The 27,961-nt window shown below is 37.1% G+C and overlaps 2 protein-coding genes and 1 pseudogene across 3 annotated transcripts in view; 2 read left to right on the top strand and 1 right to left on the bottom strand.

Annotated features, from left to right (window-relative positions):
* LOC123537368 (branched-chain-amino-acid aminotransferase-like) overlaps window positions 1-27,961 on the bottom strand; it is a 363,414-nt gene that overhangs the window by 44,125 nt on the left and 291,328 nt on the right. The window lies entirely within an intron of this gene.
* On the top strand, window positions 28-14,226 carry LOC123536256 (cytochrome P450 2J4-like). 2 transcript variants are annotated; one of them, XM_045319256.2, is made up of 9 exons: window positions 28-477; window positions 2,620-2,845; window positions 3,339-3,465; window positions 4,485-4,653; window positions 7,431-7,567; window positions 12,475-12,568; window positions 12,892-13,095; window positions 13,449-13,657; window positions 14,177-14,226. In XM_045319256.2, exons 1-8 carry the CDS (start codon window positions 114-116, stop codon window positions 13,631-13,633), a joined length of 1,506 nt encoding a protein of 501 aa, XP_045175191.2. In that variant the 5' UTR covers window positions 28-113; the 3' UTR covers window positions 13,634-13,657; window positions 14,177-14,226. The 2 variants fall into 2 exon arrangements, with proteins under 2 accessions (XP_045175191.2, XP_045175190.2); XM_045319255.2 differs by lacking the exon at window positions 14,177-14,226 and having other exon boundaries at window positions 13,449-14,016.
* Window positions 14,180-27,938, top strand: LOC123535802 (cytochrome P450 2J1-like; annotated as a pseudogene).

Genomic DNA, 27,961 nt, shown 5'->3' with positions numbered 1-27,961 from the left:
TGTATATATAATAACGAGTTTAAAAGCTGGGTCGGCAATAACACGTATTGACAATGTATATAAACACTTGCTGAACATAGGGATATTTATGTGACTATCTCGGTAAATTCAATATGGAAGGTTTATTAAGTTTAGCCAACATTCCCGTGTTGTTAATATTCATAACAGTTTTCTTGATTTGTTACCTGTATTTACAAAGGAGATCGAACTTCCCACCAGGACCCACGGGTTTGCCTGTTTTAGGCAACCTGCTTTGGTTAAAAGGACTAAAAAGGAAAGGGATAAAACAATACCAAGCGTTGTTTGAGGCAAGCAAAACGTACGGAGATGTAGTATCAATTAAGGTCTTGGGTCAGAGGTTCGTATTTCTGCATGGATATGAAACAATTCGTGAGGCCTTCGTGAAGAATGGGGATGTATTCAGTAACCGACCTGGCTGGCTAAAGGGACTTAAAGAGGCTATCAAGGAAGGAAAAGGTAATCATTTATCTTAATTACAATATTATACAGTCAAAGAAAAGTCACATATCAAATTGGTAAATATAGCTAGAAATAGCTATTATAAAAACTAATAACAAGTGTAGAATATAACTAGATATAGAATCTAGCTCAGTAGAACCACTTAGGTATAATAGCTATTTAGTGACCTTTCTGGTAACTGATTATAGGTATAAAAAGTAAAAAGTTTACTTATTAAAATATACTAGACCCAAATTCATATTTGAAAATACGAACAACTACTTAAAAATCTGTGTTAGTCAAAATAATAGCACGGTTAATTAAGGACAGAGTGATAAAATAAGCCATCCAGATAAGCCGAACTATTTAGGCTAAATCTGCGTAAACATTAAACTAACATGTTTCTATGCATAAACAGTACTGGTTGTTAGGTTTAAAGTACTAATATAATAGGCCTACACTCCTTGTAAACAGCATAAATGTACTATAAAAATGGAAGTGTTTTAACAAATGGCTGTTGTACATGATATGTATTCTGCAAACATTGTTAGTTTATATATTTAGTCAAATTCATTTCATTTGAGGAAGATTTATTATATCTTAAGTTATCTAACTCCTGTAAACCTCTCAACTCAGCCTCCAATCATCTGTCTATTCCCACCCCCAACAACCACCAATCAGCCTCTGTCCTTCCACCAGCAACCTCTCATCATCCTTTTCCTTTCCCTTATCAACCTTCCCTCATCCCCTTCTCTCATCATCCTCTTTCCTTCTCTTATCAACCTCTAATCACCCTCTTCATTTCCCTTATCAACCTTTTATCATCCCCTTCCCCATCAGCCTCTCATCAGTCTCTTTCCTTCCCTTATCAACCTTCCATCATCCCCTTCCCCTATCAAACTCTCATCATTCTCTTATCTTTTCCCATCAACCTCTATAACCCTCTTTCCTTTCCCAGTCAACCTTTCATCATCCCCTTTCCCATCGACACCCAGCCTTCTTCTTTCCTTTCGCCATTAACCTCTTCCCTTTCCCCATCAACCTCCCATCATCCTCTTTTCTCTTCCCCATCAACCGCCAGTCATCCTCTTCTCTTTCGCCATCAGCCTCCCATCATCCTCTTTTTCTCTTCCCCATCAACCTCCAATCATCCTCTTTTCTCTTCCCTATCAACCCCTGTCTTCTTCTTCCCTTTCGCCATTAACCTCCTATCAACATCTTCCCTTTCGCCATTAACCTCCTATCAACCTCTTCCCTTTCCCCATCAACCTCCCATCATCCTCTTTTCTCTTCCCAATCAACCTCCAATAATCCTCTTCCCCTTCCCATCATCCTCTTCCCTTTACGATCAACCTTTCATTTTCCTCTTTCCTTCCCCATCCTCCTATTATCATCTTCCCTTTCCCAATCCAACTCCCATCATCCTCTATCCTGTTCACATCAACCTCCCATTATCCTCTTCATTTTCCCTATCAATCCCCCATCATTCTCTTCCCTTTATCCATCAACCTCCCATCATCCTCTATCCTTTCCCCATCAACCTCCCATCATCTTCTTTCCTTTCCCCATCAACCTCCCGTCATTCTCTTCCCTTTCCCCATCAACCTCCCGTCATTCTCTTCCCTTTATCCATCAGCCTCCCATCATCCTCTTTCCTTTCCCAATCAACCTCCCATCATCCTCTTCCCTTTCCCCATCAACCTCCCGTCATTCTCTTCCCTTTATCCATCAGCCTCCCATCATCCTCTATCCTTTCCCCATCAACCTCCCATCATCCTCTTCCCTTTCCCCATCAACCTCCCGTCATTCTCTTCCCTTTATCCATCAGCCTCCAATCATCCTCTATCCTTTCCCCATCGACCTTTCATCATCCTCTTCCCTTTCCCTATCAACCTTCCATCTTCCTCTTCCCATTTCCAATCAACTTCCCGTAATCATCTTCCCCTTCCTCATAATTCTCTTCCCTATCCCCACCCCCCTCCCATCTTCCTCTATCCTTTCCCTATCAACCTCTCATCATCCTCTTCCCTTTCCCCATCTACCTCCAATCATCTTCTATCCTTTCCCCATCAACCTTCCATCAAGCTATTATGTTAAAACAAACCGAACACACTGAAATGATGGATTAAAATCTTCGTTAAAGTACTTTAATAATTTCAGGTGTTGTATGGCAAAGCGGGAATGAGTGGAAAGTTTTGCGGAAGTTTGTACTGCAGACACTTAGAGAATTTGGCGTTGGGAAGACAACTTTAGAACAAAAAATCATGCGGGAAGTTGACGCTGCTAATGACGTTCTCTATGCCACCAACGGAAAACCGTCGGACGTGCGACTGCTTACGTCAATGATGATCAGCAATGTTATTTATGGAATCGTTTTCGCGAAAAGGTAAAAACAAATGTTATATCCTCGATTTCTAACAGAATTACCTATATACGCCACCATGCTTGTGCACTTGTAAGCGTTTCTAATTGTCAAAAGAATTTCGAAAGTGTAAATGTATTTTAAGTCCGTTTGTGTATGTATACGTGTATACAGTCAAAGGAACTGTCAGTATGATACTAGATTGAGATGGAACGTCTGCTTCAAAGTCATAATATTTAGAAATCCAAAACTATTAATATTAAAAGTAATGGACACGTGATGACATCCGTATGCGATTTCGGCATTCTTTGGTTTTTATGGTAAGTTATATGTGCTCGATGTGGTATTTGACGTCCGAGGAATTCCAAATTGCCTTAAAAGTTTGCAAAAGTATGTAATTACACGGGAATTACCGAGTGATATTACGGATTCACTACTCAATCTAATCAGCAATTCAGATGATTACTTGAGAGACGAGTTTATGTTATATATTCTTTACTATCTTTTATTTTAATAGGTTTGACTACAAAGATAAAAAGTTACACGAAATCATAGAAAACCTGGATAAGTTATTCCAAGGTGGTGGCGCACTTACCCCTGAAGGGATGGTACCAAAATTTCTTCTTAAGCTATTTAACAAAGAGGTAAAGACAAATGTTTAATTTTTGGAGCACTAGAAAGGACTGCCCTCCGTCCGTCCGTCCGTCCTGTCGCAAATCTGGATCCCGCAATTACTCAAAATGTATTCAAGCTAGGTTTATAAAACTTGGTATGTAAATAGAGGATGGCAATGAGTTGATTTTTCACGTCTTAAATAAGACTTGTAGGTCAGGTCAAAGGCCAAGGTCGCTATAGAAGGTATCCGCTCAATAACTTTTATATGCATTGATGGATTATCTTAGCGCTACACAAACATTCCTCATGAGGAGACAATGTGTCAATGCATGATCAATACTTGTTGGTTAAAGGTCAAGGTCACTGCTAAACGTCTAGTAAATTTTTTTGTTTCACTTCATAATTTTTACGTGCATCATTGTATTATCTTAGTATTGCACACTATAACAATATGTCGCGTAAATGAGACAAGATTACAGGTCAAGGTCACTATTAAAATTTAATTGAAAAAGTTTTTGTTTCTTAGCTATTAATTGCCATGAAGCGTTTTAGTCCTAATACTGTTGTCAACAACCATAAGGGACGAATACTAATACAGTTTTTCACCGGTAGGGTACTTCTGTATTTCCACTGCTATAGATCTACGCGGTCACTTTATATACTTGTATTTGACAACTTTCTCTTTATTTGCAATCATGTCATCAAGGAGAGCGCAGAGAATACATTCTGTAAAAGAATTTGTTCGTATTTTTGGTCTTTTGTTTGGTAAAGGGTCACACTGACACAATTACTGCGTCATATGGCAACTTAAAGACAAGTGGCCCTCCATTGCATTGTTTCATGTATGGTCGGGTACCCTAGGATAGAACCGCCGACCTCCTGTAAGACACCTGGATGGCTTGCTCCCATTGAAGAATTCTACAGCCTTAGCGAGGTTTCGAACCCACATTGAAGAGGGGCAAGTGAGTCGGAATCATTGGCGATAATAACTCGGCCCCTGAGATCCATCTGTTATAAAATATATATTGCAACTTCTTTTCAAAAATAGGGTTACAAAAGTAGAGAGAATCGTCTGTGTACACTACAATGGATAAAAGGACATATTTACGGCGAGATAAGCGACCATGAGAGCACGTTTGACAACGAGAACATACGAGATTTCATAGATTTGTATCTGCAAGCGAAGATTCAACACTCTGACGAAAATATTTTCAACAGTAAGTATTGGTACTCTAACAAAGTAGTATAGACAGTAATCTCAGTCGTCATTTTCCGTTCGATTACGTATACTCCGTTTGTGATTTCAGCCAACCTCCGCGCAGGAATATTGTCAAACAACCAACCTCCGCGCAGGAATATTGTCAAACAGTCAACCTCCGCGCAGGAATATTGTCAAACAACCAACCTCCGCGCAGGAATATTGTCAAACAGTCAACCTCCGCGCAGGAATATTGTCAAACAATCAACCTTCGCGCAGAAATATTGCCAAACAATCAACCTCCGCGCAGGAATATTGTCAAACAATCAACCTCCGCGCAGGAATATTGTCAAACAACCAACCTCCGCGCAGGAATATTGTCAAACAATCAACCTCCGCGCAGGAATATTGTCAAACAATCAACCTTCGCGCAGAAATATTGCCAAACAATCAACCTCCGCGCAGGAATATTGTCAAACAATCAACCTCCGCGCAGGAATATTGTCAAACAACCAACTTCCGCGCAGGAACATTGTCAAACAATCAACCTCCGCGCAGGAATATTGTCAAACAATCAACCTTCGCGCAGGAATATTGCCAAACAATCAACCTCCGCGCAGGAATATTGCCAAACAATCAACCTCCGCGCAGGAATATTGTCAAACAATCAACCTCCGCCCAGGAATATTGTCAAACAATCAACATTAGGATAATTATACCTTCAAGCAAATCACGTGATGATGGTACAACCATGTGATCTTAAAATGGCGACACGCTTGGCTTAGTTTTTTTTTTGAATTTATTGAATAAATCAAGGCCCAACTGGGCATGTGATATGACAATAAACAACAAACAGAATAGCACATACAAATGGCAAGAAAACAAAACAATAATGATCAATATAAAAAAGAAGAAACAACTTATTTGCATGATATAATATGACAAAATACACAAAGTTGAATGGATGACAGTAAAACAAATAATGAATATTGGAGAATGAGAGTCTGTATTACTGGTTAAAAAAAGAAATAATTTTCTAACAAAATATTGGCAGATTTAACAATTTTGCCTTATCATCTATGTTCATTAACTGAGAGAATTTATAAGTATTAGGATATGAAAAATATTCACTATCAATATATTTATTTCTAAAATTATTAAAAAAGGGACAACATAATAGATAATGATACTCATCGCCTAATTGCTCAAGATCGCATAATTCACAGATTCTATTATTCCGATGCAAGTTATAAAAACGACCAGATTCAATAGGCATCTTATGATTGTTACAACGAAATTTTAGAAAGGAAATAGCTAAATCCCGAGGCAAAATATTAAAATAACTTTCAAATCCAAACTGATTCTTATACAGCCGATAATTTAAACATTTACTAGATTCATGTACAAAAGAGCTCCAGTTTTGCATAAACTGGTCTTTAATTCTTGTTTTACATATATTTCTGAACTGATTAACAGAAACAGTATCTAATGGAAAATTATTCCAAAAATTTGTAAGACCCATACTATCTAAAGTAGTTTGAATATATTTTAGCCATGGAAATTTCAAGTTATGGACATCATATAGTTTTCTAGTTGTGGAATACAATACATGACAAATTTTATCAGATTAAGAATGCAACAGTTTACACCAAAAATTTAATGCACGACTTTTTATTTGTAGAGATATAGGTAAAATACCCAGCTCCCCAAAAATCATAAAAGTAGGAGTAGATTGTTTAAGATTGAGGATTAATTTTATATACTTTAATTGAAAACGGTCAATTATATCAATATTTTCACAGCCCCAAACTTCAGACCCATACATGAGAATAGGGGCAACCATGGTATCAAATAAACTTAGCTGCATGTCAACTGGTAAGTTGAGCTTGCGACTTTTTGAAATCACAGCAAACATTGCTTGCAACGCCGGGTAAATCAAATGCTTGCCATCATCTACAGGCAAATTGACATTTATGTCGTGAAATTTAAGAACATAATGAAAGTATCTTCTGCAACTGTATTTGCAGTATGTCATTGGTGAAATTCTCTGACTGTACTCCAAAAAAAAAAAACGTCAACTAATTTCATTGTTTACATTTTCAGCAGGTGTACGTCATGACACCAGAAAAAGAATTACTGCATTATTTTTTAGTTATTTATGTTTTTTTTTTTTTGGCTCGTTTTACAACTTCCATATTTATGTTACTCCCAATTCATACGTGGTGGTAGTGTCTACTGTACCGATGTCAGGTTGGAGTCTGGATAAGCGTTTTTTTTTCATTATGGCCGAAGAATGCCGAAATATATATAGTGCACGAAATTACGTAATCACACGGAAATTGCCGACTTTTGTCTTTACGGGTCTAGCTGTAAAATCATATAATTTCCCTAGTTTCAAAAAGTAAAAAAACAATATTTAAATACGATAATGAGTTAGTAAATACATTTTCAATTGGATATCACCTCATTTCCTTTGGATATCCATAGTTTAATCATATTTTATTGGTCATTATCAAGTTACATTTGTGATAATTATAATGTGACAGTAATGTAATTGTACATATACACACAGAAATAAGTAAATTGGCCGGACCACAAGTTCTTGAACGATCAGTAGACGGCCCTTCTCCCGAATACAAAACAAAATATTTAGGATTCTAACCCGAATTTAATTTCTACACTAAGACCACATGTCGAATAATTAGCGAACGTCGTGTTGTCTATGCCGATGACTTCATATTTAAACAAAAACATGCAATTACAGTCTTTTAGTGATCATAGTACGTTTTGTTTCAGAGGGAAACATGTTTCGGGTGATAATGGATCTATTTATAGCAGGCTCAGAAACAACGTCAAATACAATCAACTGGTGTATACTTTATATGCAAGAGTACCCGGATATACAGAAAAAATGTCAGGACGAAATATTTGAGGTATGCTTAGCATAATTTGATGACAAAACAGTCAATACCAAAATATCGTGTTGTAGAAAAGTGATATATTGCTCTGTAGACGTAAAATCATGCTCATCTTACTGCACATGCTGTGTTTGGGTGAATGTTTTATAAAAGTAATTTTTGGTTGTTGCGCATTTAAATGATTGTGTTAAATCAACGACAATGCAGAAGATATTTCTGTAGTTGAAGGGAAGCAACTCTTGCATGCAGTTTGACTTCTCTGAATAAGACTGCCCCAGTCAAAATAAGAAAAATCATATTTGGAAATTTATTATTTCGTACTGGTAACAGAAAGTGTTTGGTATATTGGGTTAAAAGCTATAATTTCCTCCGCATCTAATTCTGATTGATTTTTACTTGAAAAATGCTCATAATTCAACTTTAATTCAGACATTCTTTAGGCGTAAAGAAAGTTACAGGTGTGGCAACGTTAAATGTCGCAACGCCGCTAAATGTCGCAAAGTTGACGTTAAATGTCGCAACCACCGCTAAATGTCGCAAAATCGTCTGCCGCTAAATGTCGCACCTTTAACGTTAAATGTCGCAAAAATTTGCCCACCGTTATATGTCGCAACACCAACGCTAAATGTCGCACTTCCTATTTGACACTATGACTATCAATTCCTTGTGTATATTTACTTTTTTGAGGGAAGAAAAATTAACAGGTTTATGTAATACAAATAATTATCTTAATGATAAGCGCTGCTACGTATAGCAAACAAGAGGGCCTTGTTGGCCCTAGATCGCTCACCTGAGTTCCACACCTTGCTTGAACAGTCACGCAAGAAAAATATTTGTGAAATTATTTTGTATTAGGGCCAGTGTTTTAGGACAGAAATATTCTGAGGTTTCTTCTAACTAAATACGATTTGGAAATGGTGCTGTATGTTTGTGGGGTTTGGGTATAGGTGGGGAAGGGGGTGAATAACGACACAGAAATCTAAGACACAAACACACAGCACCAAGACAATTAATAGAAAATATAAATATTTACATTTTTGAAGGGGGATTGAGAGAGGGGGGAAGGGGTGGTTATGTGTGGGTAGGCGAAAAAGTAGGATAATGAGAGGAATGAGTCTAAACCAAACAATTTTAAGAGACTAAAAGTAAAATAATATCGAAATTCCCGCTTTACCTGAAAGAGTGTACAGAGGGCCACATAGGATCTTTTTCCGCCATTGAAGCTTGATAGTCGCCTTATGACTTTAAACGTAAACCTCCAAACAAAGAAATAGAACCCATGGCTGATTAATAGAAAATCTTCGTTTTCTACAGCTGGTACAAAACACAGTACACTGTTTAGGTTAACTGGGTACGGGTATATAATAAGTGACACGGACAGGTTTAAGTCTCTCGTGTGCACACCTAATATGAACTGGTTTATTAAGATCGGTGCGGTTCGCTGGTGCATCAAATTGCGATTGAATTTGTTTTAACATATTGGGATTCGATCCTTTAGTTGCAAGACATTTTTAATGTCGCATATATCTTAAATTTCTCATTACAAAAACTATATTTTGTAGCAGCTTTTACTGAAATGAAACAGATTGGGCTGAGCTGGGCTCGGCATGGCTGGGCTGGTTTAGCCTAAATATATGATAGAAGCTATTCGCTTTATATACGCCCGAAGGGACGTATGTTGTTATGACCCCAATGAACGTCTGTCTTTCCGTCTGTCCGCAAGCAATTTCGTGTCCGCTCTTTAACTTTGAACCCCTTGAAGGAAACTTGACATAAATGTTCATCGCACCGAGACGACGTGTAGAACGCATGTTTTGGACGACTTGCTTAAAGGCCAAGGTCACAGTTAGGGGTTTAAGGTCATCTGACTTTGTCTTGTATCCGCTCTGTTACTCTGAACTTCTCGAAATGTTTTTAGAAACTTGGCACAAATGTTCAACATATCAAGAATGCGTGCAGTGCGCCTGTTTCTGATGGCTCGCTTCAAAGCTAATGTCACACTTAGGTGTCAAAGGTCATGCCTTCGTGCGTATATCGTTTCGCATTGCGGTGCTCTTGTTATATTTGGTATCGTGAAGGTAAATTGTTTGCAACTATCTAAAACATATGTTATATTTTAGTAAAGTAGTAAATTATGGTGGTACGCTTTGATCAAAACTTCATCAGAACAAGAAGGTCATGATGATCCTGGATCGCTCATCTGAGTAATATGAGCTACATGATTCAAATGTCAAACTGATCTAAAACATTAAGAAAGTAGGCCAGTAGGTCACATTCATGGCCACTGAAAGTCAGTTTTAAGGTCGATGTGCAAAACAGTATACACCATCCAAATTTCAAGGCTGTCTCTTAATAACAAACAAGTAGGTAAAGGTCAAAGTCAAGTGACCCCCTAATTACTTTGGGTCATCAGGTAGTTATAATTAAACAGTCTGGGAAATATGGCCAGATTATTTTTGAAGTATTTTTACTATATAACTATTTTGAAGCGTACGTCAAGTGCTGGTATATGAGTTCCGTAAATTAACAACGTTTTAAACAACATCAGAACTTAAAAAATCCAACAGTTTTTGATTTCTTGATACACTTTGACGTTAAATAGAAGCAAGAAGCTTTACCCTATTACAATTATAAATATACTATTGTATTGTTTGTAAAGTCAAGAACACCTACATATATGTTAATAAGTTATCATGTTTTGGAAAATATAATTTATTTGCATCTAAAGTAAAAGAAATTGAAAAGTTTAGTGATTTCCACTATATTTTCAATATAAGCCATGGTGATACTTTTAAAACAAAATTGGAAGCAAGAAGATGTTCAGTTAGAATTAATATTTTTACATGAAATTAAAGAGGAGAAATTGATGTATACTGTCATATGTGTTAAAATATTCACAAACTAAAATACATATCCGAAATTAATCATTGAAATTAAATTTCCTATATAATCTATTGCTCAAAATTGATATCAGCAGGGAAATCAATATTGATTATCGGATAAATTTCAAAGGGGACAACCTATTATGCCAGTCAAATATAATAAAAGCTGGGGATGCGTGTCGTAATGTATCTTGCGAGTCGTGTTGCATAGTTTAAAGTCGTGTTGTGTGTCGAGTGTCTACCCTCCAAGGTCGACGCACGAAATGCGATACGACGCACGACAATAAGAAACAAAGCACGCCATGACAAGCGCACCAGATCTGTTTTCAGTCACAGTCTTCGTGTCGTGTAGTTAAACATCCTGTTGTGTAACAGGTCCGGATCGTGGCCCGAGCCGATCACCCCCACCCCACCCTTGTTGGCTTAGAAGTGACTTATACTCATCAAAGTTGCACCCAACTATTTTGGAAATAATATTTTTTCAAACTGCGGACCCAAAACGCCCCAGAGGCGAACATTTTTTACTTATATTTCAAAATTCCCCATTGGGAAGAACCCTTGACCACTTAAAATGAGGGGAGTACCTCTCCACTACCTTAAAGTTAAGACAAAAAAAAAATGCACCAGAGGCAACCGTTTTACCCAATGTTATCACTAAGTTGTAAAGACTGTTTAACTTACCTTATTTTGCTGAGCGACATTTAGCGTTGGTGTTGCGACATATAACTGTGGGCAAATTTTTGCGACATTTAACGTTAAAGGTGCGACATTTAGCGGCAGACGATTTTGCGACATTTAGCGGTGGTTGCGACATTTAACGTCAACCTTGCGACATATAACGGTGGTTGCGACATTTAACGTTGCCACAACGGGCCTGACATTTGGTCTCTAGAGGTGTCGTAATCAGAGTGGTTTTACGCATGCAGGCCAACCCACGTGACCTTTGGATATCGTAAATACGGAGAAAATGTATTGATTCAAGTAAAATTTGCCCATATTTACTTTTTTACTTGACCATTGTTGACGATCTTTAAAAAAATGAAGTGCGTTGATGACAGCAAAATCAGTGTTTTCCTCTGCAGAAAGCGTCTGCCAGAAGTTCCCAGCACCTCCTCAAACATTTCGCCCGACTGTTTTTGTGGACTTACTGTGTAGATAGCGTACACACTTTGTAGACGTTTTATGCTGATGAAAGCACTTATTTTGCCGTCTTTGACGTTCTTTATCGTAAAGTAAATCTGTCATGTAATAAGAAAACTAGAGACAAAATATTACTTGAATCGGAACATTTTCTCCCAGTATTCTGTATCTAAAACGTCACATGAGCCATTCGTCAACTTCACGCTCAGAACAACCGTCCTATGTTTTGAATCAAGAAAATCCTATAGCTCTAGAACAGGAATTATAAACGTGGAGCTGTAGTCCAGTCTTAAGTCCCCAGCATTTGGTTGGTTGCTATTGAGGACAGTTTTAAAATAGGCCAATGGCAAGTACACAATCTACGATTGATCACCATACCCAGTTTTATACCTGGTTAACAGGTACACTTATCATCATTCTGTTAACAAAGGCCTTTTTTTTGCCTCTCGACTGTTTTCAAAAAATTAATGGTGAACTTGAATACAACAGTTTCCCGGCTTCAGCTAGACGGTGACTGCAAGACAACTAAATGCATAGGATTTTTATCTTCGTCATTGAAACACACAAGACTTCCAGTTTTAATCAAGTTTTCGTTTGTATATTTTCTGAGTATTCAGTGTGTTATTTTCGAATGATCCGATCCATCAATATCTTCGGGCCCCATTGCCGAGTTGTTATGGTCGCTGCCTTCGAATCCCTTGCCCCTCACCGCTGAGTTTGAACTTACGCTTCCGGAAAGGCTGTGGCTCTGCGTAAGTGCCCTCTACCCTCGGTTGCGTCAGCCTAACGTTAGACCTACCAGAAGCAAAAAAAAAACGATTTGATTTCTATTTTTTTCTGTATCAACAATTTCAAGTATAAAAGATGTTTATTTTAGTCCCAGCTTCTTATGCTTTACAGAAATGTGGAGACAAGGTAGTTACATGGGCAGAGAGAAGTTCCTTGCCGTACATCGAGGCAACGCTGCTTGAAATACAAAGAATGGCAAATATAGGTGAAAATTTTCTTTACTATTTTAACTATGGATATTTTTGTAATTTTGCCTTTAATACCTATCAGTGACGTGACGTGACGACAGAGAATAGTGGAACAATTCAGGTGTCACTACAGTTCACACAATAAATTGACGAAAAGAGACAAATTTCTTTCCTGCTGGTAAGATCAAAGTTAAACTTCGTGAACGTTATCTTAGACAATGAGTATGCTAAAATCCCAACCATTGGCATAATTTCTAAACAATTTTGATAGGATTTTTTATTTCTAAGTGCATTCCATCAAATACAACAGAAATATAAGTACTGTTTAATTGCATTCTAGCACCTATGTCAGTGCCACACACAACTGAGGTTGATGTAACTTTCGGAGGATACTTTATACCGCGGAGGTCTCTGATAATTGCCAATTTATACTCATCCAATATGGACCCGTGTCAATGGAACCAGCCAGAAATCTTCAATCCTGAGAGGTTCATGGAAGGCGGGAAACTAACGAAAAATCCAGCTCTGATCCCGTTTTCAATAGGTAATGCCATCCCATTATGACGTCATATAATATGTTTTATTCTAGTAGCTTATAATAAAGAAACAAGGCTAAATTGTACATGTGTATACATATTTAGTCTTTATTTCTGTTTATCAGTGATGTGAATACACCATTATGACATAAGGGAATAGCCGTGTTCATTTCATCTGCTTCAGTAACTGTATATTCATTCGCTTAAAAAATTATTTCCTCTTATGATTTGAAAAAACGAAAACTAATTCTGATAAAATGTGATATATGAACCCGAAACGAAAACAGTTTAAGCATGAAAATTATACCACTGATAGAATTTTGTACTGATGATTAATTCTTACTCTGACATTTATTTTCAGGTCCACGGATATGTTTAGGAGAATCTTTGGCCAGAATGGAAATGTTTTTGATCTTCACGAATCTGCTACAGCGATTTACCTTCTGTAGAGAAGACGATAACGTCAAACACTCTTTCGAGAATATTTTAAAGCAAGCAACAAGCGCTCCAAAACCATACAAAACTCGTGCTGTTAAGCGAACTTAGATCATCATGTAGAACAATTCAATGGTAAAAATAATAATATTTTCTTACAATCATAAAACTGTGGCATTTTTAGTGAAATAGACTATATATACACTGAAACATTAAACATGAACTTGTCAGTGCGTTTCCATCAGAAACTGTGAGACGGCGTGTCAAGAAAGGAAAATGCTCTGTTTGCATTTATAATACTCCTATGGTTTTGTGGATGAAGAAGGCAGAAAAATGTTGACAAAGATATAATCAGTCTTGCAATAGAAAGTATCGTAAATCAAATATGAAAGAGCAAAACTTTGACAAACGTAATGGGTTTGTCTATATTCCTTAGGATAAATAATATGTTTATCAAATTTATACTAATGCTCAAATAAATTTGTCTATACTGATATTTATTTTTAAGAAGCACTCAATTCCATAGATAATGTGTATCATAGATTAAAATTATCCACATCATCATAGAAATGATATTAATACGGAAAATAAACAGTGCACAGCAACTCTATAGTGCAGTTTGCTCCGCTATACTTATTCAAATACGTATTTAAGGATTTGTGGAACTCTGTTACTCGTGACAACTACCAGATATGGAAGTCTCTGTAACTCATGACAACTACCAGATATGGAAGTCTCTGTAACTCGTGACTCTACCAGATATAGAAGTATCTAAAAACTGGCTAAAAATGAGGTATCTCAGATATGACTCATCTTACATATTTTAATGACTGTGTACTGAATGAATGTGCAGGCCCGGATCTAGGGCTGGGACGAGGGCGCTCGTGTCCCCCCACCCACCCAAGTTGGCTGAGAAGTGACCTATACTCATCAAAGAGGCATCCAACTATTTTGGCAAAAGAATAATATTTTCTCAAAATTAAGACCTAGAAACGCACCAGAGGCTACCATTTCATGCCTATAATTAAAAATTTCCAAGGGGAAAGCCCCATGACCCCACCCACATGAACATGGGAGTAACACCACCTGTCCATTTCCTCAATATAGAGACCTAAAATTGAACCAAAGGCCACCATTTCATACATGTATTTAAACATTTTCCAGGGGGTGGGGGACCCCCTGCCTCCCAAAAATGAGGGGAGTACCCTACCAGAAAATGTCCCAGAGACCATGATTCCATATATGTATTTAAACAAAATCAAGGGGTAGACAGCCCCTACACCCCTTACTAACATGGGCAGAAGCTTCCCTTCCCATACGTATACCCCTCGCGGTCATGGCCTAGATCTCAACTGGTGTCCCCCCTCCCCGCGCCTCCCCACCAGTCATGATATTTCTTGATCCGGGCCTGATGTGTACTGATGTTTTAACTAATAGTGTCATTATATGTACCTTTATTGTATGTATAAAGATGAGATTATTATAAAAACTAAATATATATGAAAGGAATTATTTCTTTGATACACGTTTGAGATTCATTAATTCAGTCTAAATTATTTCAATAATTTCTGTTCGATGAATTTTGTGTTTACACCTCATAAACCCTATTAAAGCTTTTTTAACGGCAAACAAGCTTCTTTTCTTAAGTATTTTTTTTCACACTTTGTAAACATGGTAAAGGAACATGTAACAAAAGAAAAAAAATGCCATATTCGTTTTAAATGAATTGAAGGTTAGAGAACACCAATTGTTTTCCCATAGACTTTCATTATAACATTATGGCGTGTACGGCCTTCCATAAATCGAAACATGTATATCCAATGACATTTAATTCAAGAACTATCTTAGTTCCATCAAAATATCGGACGAAAAACATATGAATAGGTATACTTTACTTACTATAAGTAATTCTATTGTTAATGAGATGACCCCCTGTTTACATCGTTGTCATGGCGGGAGAAATTCATTTGATAAAACTTTTTTTCAATACACATAAAACGTAGCAAATTTTGTCAAAATGTATAATGTGATACTGTACAGACGCTACCTTTTCCAACGTATAAACTTACATCATTCCCAGGAAGTTCCCTGTACTTTTCTGAATTGGTGGTCTCTGACCCGAAAACTGATAAGTTTCATTGTTTCAGTAAATCTCTGTCATCTACTTAGTCAACGAGAAAAAACAGGGAAGTTGTAGATTGAGATCCTGGTCGAGTGCTCTACATGATGATTTATACTTGAGACATGTATCACGTCTAAACTAATGTGTCGTCCGTCTCTGATTCATGCGTGGAATTCCTTTTAGTCAGTTGCAGAGAATATAAAAAATCCATGTACAGAGTATATAAATACGAGTAGGATTCTGGAAGGAATCCAGCAACACTGTTAATTTTAACTGAACATTATATGCTTATAAAATGCAGTTGAAAAGATATGATTAAACCCATTCAATCATCAAAACTTGTTTTCATTTGACCGTATGCACAACGTAACCTCTAGAGCGAACATTACTGGAAAGACGGAAATGTATATGTTGTACAGAGGTTGCTGCTCTTGGGAAGTTTATTTACTATGAATTACTCCGAACGAGAAAAAAAGTCTTTATAGGGAGATAGTTCGCTCCTCAGAGGTGTCTGTATTACAGATTATACTTTAACTTAAATGTTCTAAACCGCGTTAAGATAAAATGTTTTAGGTAAAAAGTAACTATTATACTGTTTTGATATATTTAGCCAAGTATATCATCCTTTATGATAATACAGCCAGATATTCAACAGGGAGCAATCTAAAAATAAAAACTCTCTGACTAGAAAATATAGAGTCACCCCCCCCCCCCCCCCCCCCCCACCCACCCCCACCCCACTCCTCACACCACTTCCACTTCAGATGATGGATTGATGGATCAGACACAGCTTTATTGTTCTGATCTGTAGTGTTTCTGAGAGACAGTTTCGTCGCCCATTCCTTAATTATAATACTAAGTTAACCAAAACACTTAATTTTGATAAAGTTGAATTATATTTGATTAAAACGCTGTAAACGTGCACTATATATGCACTTTGTATAATAACAAGTTTAACAAGTTTAAAAGCTGGGTCGACAGGCAATATATATAAACCCTTGCTGAACATAATGATAATTATAATATGACTATCTCGATAAATTCAATATGGAAGGTTTAATAAGTTTAGCCAACATTCCCGTGTTGTTGATATTCATAACAGTTTTCTTGATTTGTTACCTGTATTTACAAAGGAGATCGAACTTCCCACCAGGACCCCCGGGTTTGCCTGTTTTAGGCAATCTGCTCTGGTCGAAAGGACTAAAAAAGAAAGGGATGAAACAGTACCAAGCGATGTTTGAGGCAAGCAAAACGTATGGCGATATAGTATCAATTACGGTCTTGGGTCAGAGGTTCGTATACCTACATGGATATGAAACAATTCGTGAGGCCTTCGTGAAGAATGGGGATGTATTCAGTAACCGACCTAGCTGGCTAAAGGGACTAAAAGAAGCTACCAAGGAAGGAAAAGGTACTCATTTATTTAATTTATTTTAATTATAATATCATACTGTCCCAGAAAATTCACAAAAATGGCTACATGTATCTAGAAATAGCTATATAACACCAATATCAAATGTATAATATATGTCATTATTGCATATGCTACTAAATATAGTAACAAATTTGCACTCGTATGAGCTGGTGTGGCTGGTGTGATATCTATATCAGGCACACTTCCGGCGGCCATACCAGGCACACTTCCGGCTGCGCAAAACATCCAGATTTTATATTTCCACTGACAGAATGTCAAGTATATACAAACTTATATTTATTTTACCAAACAATGCATGGTATATTTACATTATTTCGCTAGCTTAATCTTTTAGCGTTGTTGAACAAGGTTGACACAAGAAACAACGGCCCTAGAATGCATGAATTTAATTGGCCAATATCTCTCCTAGTATGCTAATATCGCCTTAAGGCATATGTAGCCTCTAAATATCAAATATAAAACAGTCATTATACTATTCAAATGATTATTGAGACAAAAGAAAATTACAAATGACTGAGTTCTGTGTAGTCTCAATTTCAATACATCTTGCGAATTTCTGCGATAAAACATTACTAAATCAGTCTTAATAAACATTAATTTCACAAGTGAAACATTCTTTAATGCATTATCGAAAAAAAGAGCTGCATTTATTGAAAATGTGACTGCAAAGATCTTGGGTTTTTGTAATTGTATTCATCTTATAAACCGTTAGGATGCGATTATGACATTTTGCATTTAGTTTTCACGTATTTTTTGCATTATTGTTGGTTTTATAGCTAATTCTCGCTGCATATAACTAGATTTAGCTCAGTATAGCTATTAAGTGATTTTTCTGGTACACGAGTAAATGTAAAGAAATTATTTATTATAAATAGATTATGCACAAAAACGAACAACTACTTTATAATCTGTGTTAGTAGTACATTAAATGATAGGACATTTAGGGACAGCGTGATAAAATAAGCCATCACGATAAACCAAACGAGTAAATTATCATGTTTCTTTGTGTAAACAGTACATGGAGTTAGGTTTAAAATACTAACAGTGCACATGCGATGAACAGTATAAATGTGTACATTCCTCCAACAAACTTCCATCATCCTTTTCCCTTCCCCCGTCACTCTCCCGTCATCCTTTTCCCTTCCACCATCACTCTCCCATCATCCTTTTCCCTTCCACCATCACTCTCCCATCATCCTTTTCCCTTCCCCCGTTACTTTCCCGTCATCCGCATCCCTCCCCCAATCACTCTCCCACCATCCTCTTCTCTTCCCCCATAACTCTTCCATCATCCTTCTCCCTTCCTCCAGCAACTTCCCATTTTCCTCTTCCATTTCCCCATCAATATTTTCTTTCCCTTTCCCCATCAAACTCCCATCGTCCTCCCTCATCACGTTCCCCTCTTTCTTATCTCCAGTCAACTCCAAATTATATCTTGTCAGTATTATCAGTTGATCCGGTCACTTGAATAATCATCACAGAACTTTAATCTTCCGCAGTAACGAACGTGGCTCCATCACAGAGTGTTTCAGGTCGCTGTTTTAAAAACACTTACCCCTCATATCTGTGGGTTCGAAACCAAGCTCCCTGGGGTGTAGAATTCTTTTATGTGAGGATTCCATCCCGCTGACTTCCGTAAGCTCGGTGGCTCAATCCAGGTGTCCGCCTGTGGTGAAATAATACCCGTCTGTCTCTATCTACCACGAATAGGTAGAAAGTTGTCGTATGACTTAAAGCTGTGTCGGTGTGACGTTAAACCTTTTGGACAAAACATACTACAATTATAATAGATCAAAAACTTTGTTGAACTACTGTAATATTACAAGTCAATTCTATTTCAGGTGTTGTATGGCAAAGCGGAAATGCCTGGAAAGTTTTGCGGAAGTTTGTACTGCAGACACTTAGAGACTTTGGCGTTTGGAAGACAACTTTAGAACAAAAAATCATGCGGGAAGTTAACGCTGCTAATGACGTTCTCTACGTTACAAACGGAAAACCGTCGGACGTGCGACTGCTTACGTCAATGATGATCAGCAATGTTATTTATGGAATCGTTTTCGCTAAAAGGTAAAAATAAATGTTACATCATCGATTTCTAACATAATTATCTTTACGTCACTATGCGTGTGCACATGTAAGTGTCGAAGGCATTTCCTAAGTGTAAATTTTAAGGTCCATTTGTGCGTTCGTGTATGCGTGTGTGCAATCAAAGGAACTGCAAATATGATACCAGATCTGCAACACAATCGCATTTACAAATCACGTGATGACAATCGCCAAATTACGTATTCTCCGTAAGCGATTTCGGCATTCTCTCGTTTTTACGGTAACATATGTGCCCGATAGGGATTTTATGTCCGAACCTTTCGAAAATACGTACTGACACGGAAATTGCCGAGTGGCATTGCGGGTCCTCTACCTTAATCTAATCGGCAATTTTGTTGAAGTTAATGCTACATATTCAATCCTATCTTTTTATTAGTCCCCTACTGGTTGAAAACCAGTTTCGGGGACTATAGGATTGCACTTTTCCGTCCGTAATTCCCTCCATCCTTCCGTCCGTCCGTACGAAATTTCGTGCCCGCTCCATAACTCTGTCATCCATGAAGGGATTTCAATATTACTTGGCACAAATGTTCCCCATGATGAGACGACGTGTCATGCGCCGTCCCCTAGCTCACAGGTCAATGTCACAATTGGAGGTCAAAAGTCAACAGGGCTTTTTTCCTGTCCGGTCCACAACTCTGCTATCCCTGAAGAGATTTTAATATTACTTGGCACAAACGTACCTAATAATCAGACGATGTGTCATGTGTACAACATTGAGACCCCTAGCTAGCGTAAAGGTCAATGTCATACTTGGCAGTCAAATGTTAACATGGAATGATCAGGGTCTGTTTCGTGTCCGGACCATAACTCTGTCATTCATTAAGGGATTTTAATATCTCTTTGCACAAATGTTCCCCATGATGAGGCAACGTGTTATGCTCAAATCCCGGACCCCTCGCTCAAAGGTCAAGATCACAATTGGGGTTCAAATGTCAACAGGACTTTTTTCCTGTCCGGTCCATAACTCTGTCATGCATCAAGGTATTATATTGTTACATGGCATAAATGTTCCCAATGATGAGACGGCGTGTCATGCCCAACATCCAGAACCCTAGCTTAAAGGTCAAGGTCACACTTGGAGATCAAAGGTCAAAATCAGGAATGACTTTGTCCAGAGCATTTCTTCTTCATGCGTGGAGGGATTTTGATGTAACTTGGCACACATTTTCACCACCATGAGGCAGCCTTTTTTAAGAATTACCTCCCTTTGTTGTTACTATAAATAGATTATATTGTAATATTTTTATTACTGACCGTAGGGAAAAATCGAGACCACTTTTCTGTGGTACAACATGCATGTTACATCCAATTTGTAGGTGTATTTTGACCTATCTCTACCTGGTAAAGAGTTTCTTTTGGATTTATATTATATAGATATTTTTAGGATTATTTAATTAACCTTTGTTGTTTCTATAAATAACTTATATGATAACTTTTTTATACTCGGCCGAAATATTCCATATGAAAGCAACTGTAGGTTTTTATATATGCAAATTTTAATCCAATTGTTTTGTTATAACAAATTGTATATATAGTACAATATTGTTTATACATCATTGACAGATATCAGTTCATTATATTATACTGCAGTAGAGAAAATTAGGTGCCTTCCAGTAGGGGACTTTGTATTGCATGGCAATACTTCATTTACTTGTTTCTATAGGTTCGACTACAAAGAGGAAAAGTTACACGAAATAATCGAAAACCTTGATAAGATATTCCAGGGCAGTGGCGCATTGAGCCCTGAACGGATGCTGCCAAACTTTCTTCTTAAGCTATATAACAAAGAGGTAAAGACAGATCTCTTATTCATTCTCTTTTTTTGTTGAAAACGAATTGTTTAAATAATGTTTTAATGCATTTCAGTCCTGAGATAAAAACAATCGATAATACTTTAACAGTAAATTATTCAATATGCATTGTATACCACAGAAACACAATATGTACAAAATGAAATTGGAGGAGCGTCCGCGGCCGTGTTGTTAAGACCGCTGACTTTGAATCACTTGCCCCTTACTGCTGTGGGTTCAAAACCTCCCTTCTGGTGTAAAATCTTTCATCTGAGGAAGTCATCATACTTGCAGAATGATGTTGACTCTACCAACATGCCTGCATGTACTTGGAATATTGCACTAAGGGGCATGCGGTCTTCCGCCACCATAAAAAGCTGGGATATCGCAATATGTCCAAATGTTGCGCCGGCGTGAGGTTGAACAAAACAAAAACAAACAAAAAAAAAAACACACGCAAAGAAAAACAAAAACTGATATTCAACACTAATACAGGGAGAGTTTGTTGCATATCAAATGCATATTTAATGCTAATCTCTACGAGGCTAAGATACAGTTCAAGCCTCACGGAAAGAGATTATAATTAAAGCAAACACGTACAAACTAGTTAGAACTGTTGAAGTACTAGTATTTACGAAAGACCCGTGGTGACATTTCAACTTCATTATTTCACGCTTTCTGCTTCATGATTTCACGATTTCCACTTAATGCATTCACGATTTCACAATTTCCACTTCATGAATTCACGATTTCACGATTTCACCATAAAACTTCACGAATTCACGATTTCTTGAATTCACGAATTCACGATTTCACCATTAAATTTCACGATTTCACGAATTCACGATTTCCACTTCAAGAATTCACGATTTCTCGATTTCACGATTTCATAATTACAGTACAATTTCAACTTTTCGCGATTTTTTTAGTCACATGACTAATGTATGACGTAGAAAACCGCGGGTGATATTCGCTACATGTAAGATGGCGTGTTATATATTTGTACAACCAGGTTTAGGTACTGAAAGTGAAAACTGGCCGAAAAAGCCTCAACTGATGAGGAAATAGACTTACAAACAATACTTTTAGAATGCATTATTGCTTAAAATGTGAAATTGTTCCAGTCCCTTTTTTTCGGTTTTAGTAAGCTCCTCATCAGTGTGCTATTAAATGAAAAGCGATCCAAATTCAATCCATGCAAGCATTCTCTTTTAAATGAACAGAAACCAATGTGTCTATGGACGGAAAGACGGATTCCAAAATAACGGATTGACGGACGGACAACTGCAAGGCTTAATGCTCCGTCACCATAAATGGTGTCGGCATAATAAACATACTTATATATTTTCGAATTGTCTAAAACTGTAAAGCTACTTGGGCATCTTATTTTGTTTATACATGTTTTAGTGTTGAAAGTACCCAATACTGTGTTGGTACAGGCACCAATATCCCTCCCCAACCTCCACACAGACGTATGCAGGAGTATAAACACATCCTCTGTAACCCAGACCATTCATTACGTTTATACTTCATTGAATGGAGAGTAACGGAATGGATTGGCCAAATAGAACAAGTGAAATCAAGAAATCATGAAATCGTTAAGTTTAATGGTGAAATCGTGAATTCAAGAAGTGGAAATCGTGAAATCACGAAATCGTGAAATCATGAAATCGTGAAATCAATAAATCATGAAGATTTTTTTCGTGAAATCGTGAATTCATGAAATCGTTAATTCGTGAAATCGTGAATTCGTGAAGCGGAAAACGTGAAATCAGGAAGCAGAAATCGTGAAATCGTGAATTCATGAAGTGGAAATCGTGAAATCAAGAAATCGTGAAATCATGAAATCAAGAAATCGTGAAGTTTTTTCGTGAAATCGTGAATTCATGAAATCGTGAATTCGTGAAATCGTGAATTCGTGAAATCGTGAATTCATGAAGTAGAAATCGTGAAATCAGGAAGCAGAAATCGTGAATTCATGAAGTGGAAATCGTGAAATCATGAAGCAGAAATCGTGAAATAATGAAGTTGAAATGTCACCACGGGTCTTTCGTATTATAAAGGATTTTTGTCTCGCTTACTTTTAGTGGAAGCGAGACTAAGCGATCAAAATATCTGCGGCGTCAATAATTGGAAATTTAAACCATTTCATATATTTCTTTTAAACCTTGTAGGATGATTTAGAAACTAATTTTACATCCCCATGGTGAGTCCTGGCCCCCTAGTGACAGTGACCTTGAAGAAGTTTCAATTGATTTCTTTTAGATTTCTTTGACGCTTCTGAAAATTTCACAAAAATGACAATTTCTCAAAAAACCGTTAAAAATATTGCTTTGACACCTTGTAGGATGTTTCAAAAACTCATTTTACGATAGCATTGTGAGTCCTGGTCTCCTAGTTACCTTGACCCTGAAGAAATTATGATTTTTATTTTACATTTTTGATGCCTTTGAAAATTCACAAAATGACAATATTTCAAAACAATGTTACAGATATATATTTGAAACTTTGGAGGATGGTTTTAGAACTCCTTTTGCACCTATTTCACGAGTCAAAGCTCCAGTGGGCGAGACACTTTCGGGTGGTGGCCTTATATCATTATTATTTCATTTTCTTGGATTTAGAGTCACACTGACACAATTAATTTTCCGCGTTTTGGAGAAGTGCCCCGCCAAACATTGTTTCATGCATAGGCGGGTACCTGGGTAGAACCACCGGCATTCCGTAAGCCACCTGGATGGTTTCCTGACAAAAGAATTCTACAAAGTGAGGTTTCGAACCCACATCGGAGAGGGCAAGTAAGTAAGACAATTCGGGCCCGGAGGACAATCTATTATAAAAGTATAAATACATGTATGATGTAACTTGTTTACAAACACAGGCCTACAAAAGTATGCAGAATCGCATGCGTACACTAACATGGATAAAAGAACATATTTACGGCGAGATAAGCAACCACGAGAACACGTTTGACAACGAGAACATACGAGATTTCATAGATTTGTATCTGCAAGCAAAAATTCAACACTCTGATGAAAATATTTTCAACAGTAAGTATTGGTAATGACAGTAATGACAATCGGCATTTTCCGTTCGATTACGTATTCTCCGTTTGTGATTTCGGCATTCTTCGGTTGTTACGGAAACAAATGATTTTCCATTATGACCGAAGAATGCCGAAATAGTGTACGAGAATACATATTCGCACGGAAATTGCCGATTGTCATTAACCTTAAGCTGTAAAAATCGTATAATTTTAAAGTTCAAAAAGCGACAGACAATATTTAAATGCGATACTGAGTTGGTAAATATGATTATTTTAAATTGGATATCACGAAATTGCCTCATTTCATTTTGATATCTTTATGTAAAAGCTTCGTTTAATCATTGTTTATTGTTTATTATTCACACTTATAATAATATGAAAAAGGCAAAGTCTCTGCGCGAGCGTAGCCTAAACGACAAAGAAACTATTCACTGCTCAAAATAATTCGTGAGAACCTATTCACTTAAAAAGAAAAAAATTAGTGTCATCATACCTGTAACAGCGAATATCATACGTTGCAAAATTTATGGAAACCCGGTGTCGCGGTGACGCCATTACTTATTTGCCGCGTTCATGTGGCTTTATGCTTATTAATGACATGTTTTCCCACTTTCTGGCCAATGCTTGATCTTTTAAACGAAAATAATATTTTTTTCTACCAACTGGAAGTCTTTCTTCAAGTTGCATTATTTTTGAGTGATGGATAATATTCAGCAATCAAATGAAGTTATGTATTCACTGCGAACAAAGCATTTCCTGTGAGCACCTGTCCGCTAGGGTGTGCTTTTCGGAAAATAAAAGCAAAATTGAAATTATTTCCATATCATAACTTTTTAGAAATAAAGACACCTAAATGATTATAGAGATTGTAACTCAAATACGAAATTGAAAAAAAAACAAAAAAAAAAAAAACACTGACTAATCACCATTCTGTTAGCAAAGGTCACACGAAAGTTAGGAATCAGAACTATTTCTGTTTGTTCTTCGACTGTTTACAAAGAATTAATGGGAAAACCCTATACAGCTAGATGATGACTGCAAGACTTCTGTGTGCCTAAAACACGCCAGGCGTCAAATTTTAATCAAGTTGTCGTTTGCATATTGTCTAAGTATTCGATGTGTTATATTCGAATAATCAGGTCCATTAATATCTTCGGGGCCTCCATTGCCGAGTGGTTATAGTCGCTGACTTCGAATCGCTAGCCCCTTATCGCCATGTGTTCGAAACCTCGCATTGGGTCCAGAATTATTTCATGTGAGGAAGCCGTCCAGCTGGCTTACGGAAAGGTTGGTAGTTCGGCCCAAGTGCCTGCTCGTACCTGAAATAATGCATGTATGGGGCAACAAATGTCTTTCTCCACTATCAAATTGTGACAGCCTAACGTTAAACTCGGCGGAAACAAAAAAGTCAGTATCTGTTTTCTGTATTATCAATTTCAAGTACAAAAGATGTGTAATTTAGTCCCCCTTTTATGCTTTACAGAAATGTGGCGACAAGGTTGTTACATGGACAGAGAGAGGTTCCTTGCCGTATATAGAAGCAACGCTGCTTGAAATACAAAGAATGGTAAATATAGGTGAAAATATACCTGTTTCTTTGCCTTCCAACTGTTTTAATAATTATGAGTATTTTTGCAATCTTGCCTTCACGACAGGGAATAGCTAGCGTGTTATGTCTCCCACCACATAGTGTGTGTGTCCGTGTGTCTGTCACAAATCTTGTCTGCGCTCTAAGTTGAACAGTTCTCATCCGATCTTCAACAAACTTTAACAAAATGTGTTTACTAATAAGTCCTCGGCGAGGTTCGATAACGAGCCAAATCGCCCCAGGCACTTCAGAATTATGGCCCTTGAATTTCCGAAAATTGGCCTTTTTACTCTTGTCCGCGCTCTAAGTCGAACATTTCTCATCCGATCTTCACCAAACTTTAACAAAATGTGTTTATCAATAAGTCCCCGGTCAAGTTTGATAACGAGCCAACTTGATCGCCCCAGGCACTTCAGAATTATGGCCCTTGAATTACCGAAAATCGCTCTGTACACACTTGTCTGCACTCTAAGTCGAACGTTTCTCATCCGATCTTCAGCGAACTTGAACAAAATGCGTTTGCTAATAAGTCCTCGGCCAAGTTTGATAACTAGCCAAATCGGCCCGGGCACTTCAGAATTATGGCCCTTGAATTACCGACAATCACTCTGTACACAGATGCCAGTGATACATGTATTAGTGCATGGTTGACTCAGATACATAACTATTCAGATGATTAGGCAGTTGTGGCAGACGTGCGCTTTTCTCAAAAGTAGCTCTAGTTTCTTGTGTCACTACAGTTTATACAATAAATTGACAAAAAAAGACAAATTTCTCTCCTGCTCGTCAAATCAAAGTTAACCGTTGTGAAATACATCTTAGACAAAGAGTATTTTGCTAAAATCTCAACCATTGCCATTACTTATAATCAATTTGATTAAGAAATATTTTATTACTAGATTTTAAGTGCATTTGATCAGATGTGATAAATATAACGACGCGACAATGTTGATCTCACCGTTTATTCCATTCTAGCACCAGTGTCAGTACCACACACAACCGATGTTGATGTTACTCTCGGAGGGTACTTTATACCGCGGACGACTCTGATTATTGCCAATTTATACTCGTCCAATATGGATCCACGTCACTGGGACCAGCCAGAAATCTTCAATCCTGACAGGTTTATGGAAGGCGGGAAACTGAAGAAGAATCCAGCTATGATCCCGTTTTCAATAGGTAACGTCATCCCATTATGACGTCATACATGTATAAATTTAGTCTATTTCTGTTTATCAATGTACGTGAATACAACATTATGGTATAAGGGAACTGCCGAGTTTCATTTCATCTGCTTCAGTAACTGTACATGTAGATTCTATATTCATTCACGTTAAAAAATATTTCCTGTTATGATTTGAAAAACGCAAACTAATTCTAATAAAAATGTGATTTGAATCCGAAACGAATACAGTTTAAGCATGAAACTTATATCATTGATAGAATTTTGTACTGACGCCTAATTGTTTACTTTAGATCTAGTCTTTAACAAAAATCCTGAGTCTGACATTTATTTCCAGGTCCACGGATATGTTTAGGAGAATCTTTGGCCAAAATGGAAATGTTTTTGATCTTCACAAATCTGCTACAGCGATTTACCTTCTGTAGAGAAGACGATAACGTCGAACACTCCTTCGAGAATATTTTAGAGCAAGGCACAATGGCTCCAAAACCGTACAAAACCCGTGCTGTTAAGCGAGCTTAGATCATAGTGTAGAACAATTGTTGAAAGTAATCATATTTTCTTGCAATCATAAAACTCTGGCAAGTATTAGACTAAGTGAAATACACTATATATACACTGAAACATTAATCACGAACTTGCCCGTGCGCTTCTATCAGAAACTGTGAAACGTCGTTTCAAGAAAGGAAAATGCTCTGTTTGCCTTTATAATACTTTTATGGTTTTGTGGATGAAAAAGGCAGAAAAAAGTTGACAAAGATATAATCAGTCTTGCATTAGGAAGTATATGTCTAGTTACATCGTAAATCAAATATGAAAAAAGTAAAAAATATGTCTAAGAGTCAATGATATTTGGATCAATAACTCCGTGAAACAAACATTATCCAGAGGGTCACTTTGGGATTTGATATAACAAATAAGATATGGGTCAACAACTCTATGAAAAGTACACAGTATATCTAAATCTATCAGATATACACTATCGACAGGGTCTCTCTCGGATTTTTTAAATCTTGGTGAAATTTAGGTCAATATCTCTATATGTGTAGGCCTATGACCTCGCTCAAATGTCATGCAATGCCCTCCAAATGTGTGGAGGCACGTAGGAATAACCTAAAATATTGTTGAAAAATAAAATATGATGAAGTATCTAATTTTTTGTTTTG

Source organism: Mercenaria mercenaria, chromosome 17, assembly GCF_021730395.1.
Source record: "Mercenaria mercenaria strain notata chromosome 17, MADL_Memer_1, whole genome shotgun sequence".
In the NCBI taxonomy this organism is placed as follows: Eukaryota; Metazoa; Mollusca; class Bivalvia; order Venerida; family Veneridae; genus Mercenaria; species Mercenaria mercenaria.
Note: the sequence above shows the minus strand (reverse complement) of the source record. Positions and strands in the feature narration are given on the sequence as shown.

What these genes read in the sequence shown, in the direction of transcription:
- LOC123536256 (XM_045319256.2), top strand. Translation starts at nt 114, where the DNA reads ATGGAAGGTTTATTAAGTTTAGCCAACATTCCCGTGTTGTTAATATTC. An exon ending in TTAAGCTATTTAACAAAGAG is followed by an intron (nt 3,466 to 4,484) that starts GTAAAGACAAAT and finishes TTTCAAAAATAG; the next exon opens with GGTTACAAAAGTAGAGAGAA. An exon ending in GTCAGGACGAAATATTTGAG is followed by an intron (nt 7,568 to 12,474) that starts GTATGCTTAGCA and finishes TATGCTTTACAG; the next exon opens with AAATGTGGAGACAAGGTAGT.